General features: G+C 33.5%; 1 protein-coding gene across 1 annotated transcript; it reads right to left on the bottom strand.

Annotated features, from left to right (window-relative positions):
- Nucleotides 1-2577: 2577 nt before the first annotated feature.
- LOC132055672 (myb-related protein 306-like) lies at nucleotides 2578-4574 on the bottom strand. Its single transcript, XM_059447622.1, has 3 exons — nucleotides 4264-4574; nucleotides 3943-4072; nucleotides 2578-3695 (listed from the first exon to the last, which is right to left on the bottom strand). Exons 1-3 carry the CDS (start codon nucleotides 4394-4396, stop codon nucleotides 2960-2962), a joined length of 999 nt encoding a protein of 332 aa, XP_059303605.1. The 5' UTR covers nucleotides 4397-4574; the 3' UTR covers nucleotides 2578-2959.
- Between the last annotated feature and the right edge of the window lie 268 nt (nucleotides 4575-4842).

Raw genomic sequence — 4842 nt, 5'->3', positions numbered from 1 at the left:
CTAACCACCACCCTTGCCATGTTTGCATAATCCAACCAGATTGTCAGATTTTCAACCTTTCTAGCTTCTCAATTAAGCATATGTTTATTTATGTTTATAAACTTGTAGTAGTAATAAAGTAGGGATCCTATCTTGCACAGAATCCTGCGAGTCACTATTATCATTTTGACCAACTTAAAAAGGAGGTACTTATAAAATGACGATCACCATATCCCACAGTGTATTAAGAATGACCAATATATGACAATTAATTAATCAATGCTTTTCCGAAACAATAAGGTCTTTTGGCCACACTATTTTGGCCATAATGACCCAAATTCATATAATTATTTAGGATAAATTTAATAATTTATGCTTACTTAATGTCATTTCTATCCTTTTTTCTCAAAATTTATCTTAATTTAAAATTTTGCAATAGAGGTTATGGTGATTTTTATATAAGTGTGGCCAAATTTGGGTCAAATTGGTGTGGCCATTTAGCAACTCTTCTTTCCGAAAATGGACCTAAAAAGAAAACGATTTTTTAACACAACGTATCAACATTTCAGCCGGATAAACGCCCCAATCAGACATTTCATACAGGCCTTTTATATATTTTGATGTGATTAGAAAAGTTAAGGAGCTACTATCGAATTTGTTACAGAGCAGTGTTTTCGTAAACACCTCATTATGGATTAGGGTTGTTTTTTCGTTATGAGCTTTGTTGGGTTGTTGTGTAGTATAAAAAATTCAAAATCCATGTATATGTGGTTAAAAACCTACTAAACATAAATAATAGATTTCAAATCTAATAAATTAGACGGGTGTGGTAGAATTCCGAATCTAAACCCATAAGTTCATATTTTGGATCCGCGTCTCATCCAAAAGCTAAAGTGTTTCAAAAAGCGAGAGGCGTAAAATGCTACTCTCTCTGTTAACTTTTACTTGTCCATAATTGATTTTGCACATCTCTTTAAAACATTTAAAAAATATATATATTTTGCATAATACTTGGTACATAGTCTTAATTAAGTCTTGAGAAATGCTTTGGAGAATATTTTTTTTTAAAATTTTTTGAGATTACGTAATTAATGTTAAGGGTAATATATGAAGAGAAAAAAATATTTTTTCTTGATATGCTAACGTGGACAAGTAAACGTAAAATTAGTTTTTAGTATAGTGGATAAATAAAAGTGAACGAGGCCAGTAAATTACTCGACTTGCCATTGGTACATACATAGCAAATGAACAGGCTCGAAATAAACGTGTATTGATTTGTATGATTCTTTACATAGAATCCTATTCCCTATATTTCACAGAATTCATGAAGGAAGCTTCCTTGAAATGAAGATAGCGAGCCATTCATCCTTTCTAGTTTCTAGAACCTAATTGAATGAAGTATTACTAGTTTACTACGTCAAGAGTCAATACTTATTTCCTCAGGAATTTAATTATTATGTTGGGTGAAATATTAAGCGAACAATCAGTCACCAAAGCACTTGTATTTGAATTGCTTGATAGGGTAATATATTCACTTGTATATTAAGTTTAATCAAAACAGTCATTTTATTGCTCTTCTGCTAACTCTAAACGAAGAAAAAGAATTGACATTACATTTTTTTTTTTTGGCAATAAACTGTGAAATATTACCATACCAACAAAAAGAATCAATACACCTAAGAGAGCACTCAAAGTCCGAGCCACCTTCTAGGAAGGGTACTGCCAAGAGCTAGTGAGCCTCTGGAGAAACTAATTAAGTACAAGCTGAATCTATGAAAGAAACATATTTCCTACCACCCTTAGTATTCCTATACATGTCTAATCTTGCTCTTACTACACTTTGTATCTGTTGTGTTATGTAACTAGTATTTACATTTAATACTGAAGTTACTATATAGTAGGGTCAAAAATATTTTAGGAAGTGTCAAAAACAATATGGTGAAGATAAGTTCGCCTCGTCATGGACATATCATGGAGCTCGGATGTCACTCTATCGTCCATTTACATTCAAGGTACCTAAAATTGAAGAGTTGCAGTGAACAATTAATAGCCACTACTTAAAACAGAAAAAAGAAATAAAAGTGTGTTATAACTAGTGCACTTGACAAAGTTGGTTTTTCTGAGAATTTACAACAATAATGCAATTCACGATTATGAGTTTAATACATAATGTAAACAAATTTATATCATGCGATCACCTAAAAGTTACTCCATCCGGATCAAAAAGAATGTCCACACTTAGCCTTTTTGTCTTGGGTCAAAAAGAGTGTCCACTTATCAAATAAAAAAAGAATATAATTAATCTCTTTTTTTTTTTTTTTTTTTTCATATTTGTCCCTATTAAGTGTTATGTGATCAAACCCAATACCTATTAAATTAGGGGCAGTTTAGTTAAATTACCTATTTTTTTCTAGGAGTTAGTATCTTATTAAAGGGTTTGCAAATGACTAAGTGGACACTTTTTTTTATCCGGAAGGAGTACTTAAATGTAACTTCATATAGCGATCACGGATGACGTAACGTGCAAAACATGATAAGTATTCCCGCTAGTAAACTTATATTGTGATGGTGTAAAATTAATTTCTCAGTGTATCAGTGTAAGAAAGTCAAACTTCTTGACTATGATGTTTGAACTCGATCAGGAACATCTCAAGTCAAACTTCATCTAATTTTCATTTCTATAAAATACTCAAAAATATTTGAGCACATAGTACAAACAGTTGAAGCTAATCATTATTAGTATTATTCACTACACATGCATCTTTAACATTACTTGTAATTTACACTTTTTTGCTGTTGCACATATCAGAGTTTTTGCTCAGGCTACAAAGTAAGTAAAACCTATAAACTAAACTCCAAAGCCCTAATTAACAAGTAACAAACACAAAAAAAACAGATAAAAGAACACCACCATTAAAGTTGCTTTATGCTGTTCTGAAGAAATATTTACTAGGACTATCATTTACTAGTAAATGTTTCTTCAAAAAAAGTTAGCAGATTCACCCAAGTTCATTCCCATAAACTCATCTTGTGCTGGTGCATTAATAGCATCATCAAATAGCCACTTCTCTAACAAAGATAACGGGACTTGTGACTCCTCCAAACTTGGCTTGTTAAATAAAAATCCATTTTCAGCATTCAAATTTGGCTTGCTTTCAACTTGAAAAATCGCGGTATTTTCAGGTGTGAAAGCATTGCCCTCACTAAACAACGAGTCGAAACCCTCAGGTGTTGTAGCACTTATGGTCCCTTCGCTAGGACTTGAACTCGAACCCGACCCTGACCTGATTGACGGGTTATTAAACAAGCTTTGAGTATTTTCTGAATCCGATCGACTTAATTGAGACGATTTGGGTGAATTTTTCATCCAATTCTGAAGCAACTTAGAAATGTTTTCCGCGCTAGATGCATAAGAACTTGATCCTTGAACGGGTTGGACTGGAATTGGACTAATAGGATTTACTAGCGAATCGGATTTGTCTAGTGATAAAGCCTCACAAAGGGCTTTTTTGGCCATGTGGATATCTGTCTGAAGCCTCCTTTCCCATTGTCCCTTTGAGAAATTTGATTGAGATGATGATGAGGTTGATCCTTCTTGAATAGTATTTTCATCTTTCCCTTGAAGCTTCTTCAGCTTTTTCCTTAGATGAGTATTCCAGTAATTTTTTATATCGTTGTCCGTCCTTTGTGGAAGATATGAAGCTATCGCTGCCCATCTACACCAAAACATTAAATAGAAACATGTTAGAGACTGGATCAATAACACGAGACTTGAGAATCTGAGTAGTTCAGTTGGTTGGTTATAACAATTTTTATTAATTCTGTTTTCCATCTTATAATTCCCTCACAATTTTGCCCTTTAACAAAACATGAGATCTAGCCCCAATTCTTTATTGGGATTACCAACATATAAAAATCGGATCTAATAAAAAACAATTGAAAATTTGAAATTTTGCATGGTACCTGTTGCCAAGAAGAGCTTGGAGGTGGATGATCATCTTTTCTTCATGTTCTGTGAAGTTGCCACGTTTGATACCGGGTCGGAGATAATTAGTCCATCTAAGCCTACAGCTTTTGCTGCATCTAAGCAAACCTGTGGAAGAAAAAAGAAGATGAACGGCTGTGAGTAAAACAGTTGGATGATACGTGTTGATCTTATGGATGGAATTCTTTTTTCCAAGGCGGTGTGAAGCGGCAGAAATAGTATTAATTAGTACTCCTACTACACATTTAATGACTAACAAACTTCTCCAGAAAAAAATAAAAGATGTTAAATTAAATTACCTGTATTACTGGGAACAGCTCTCCAGTTTCCAGGACCATGTTGTTGAATGTATGAAACCAAGATGATATCCTCTTCTGGTGTCCATGGTCCTTTTTTCACCCCAATTTTATCACAGCAAGGTGGTCTTCCCATTCTAACTACTTGATGATGATCTCAAAGAACTAGATTTCACTCTTTCTTTTTTCTTTCTTTTTGAGACTAATTCCAATGGAAAAAGAACTGGTTTTCGTTTTGTATTGCTTTCTCACTTTGTTATTTTCAAGAGTGGAGCAAAGTTGTGACAAGCGTCTAAGGGAGTGGGGGATACTTGTATATATACACAATTTGTTGAAGAGAGAGAAGAGCAGGAGAGAGTCTTTACGCTGACCAAAGATGAAGAACTGGTAAAATCCAAAGAGTCAAAAGCGGACAGCAATGAGCATTTACTCATTTGGTTGCAAAAGTCAGCTGTTTGTTTATACTCATCCTCTCACTTTTACGTGTCTACTTTTGACTCTACGCACCCCTTAAAAAATAATAAATAAAGTATATACTTTACCATTATATCCGTATTAATTGATGCATATTTTTATTAGATT

This window comes from Lycium ferocissimum, chromosome 5, assembly GCF_029784015.1.
Source record: "Lycium ferocissimum isolate CSIRO_LF1 chromosome 5, AGI_CSIRO_Lferr_CH_V1, whole genome shotgun sequence".
NCBI classification, from domain to species: Eukaryota; Viridiplantae; Streptophyta; class Magnoliopsida; order Solanales; family Solanaceae; genus Lycium; species Lycium ferocissimum.
This window is presented reverse-complemented; position numbering and strand designations above follow the sequence as displayed.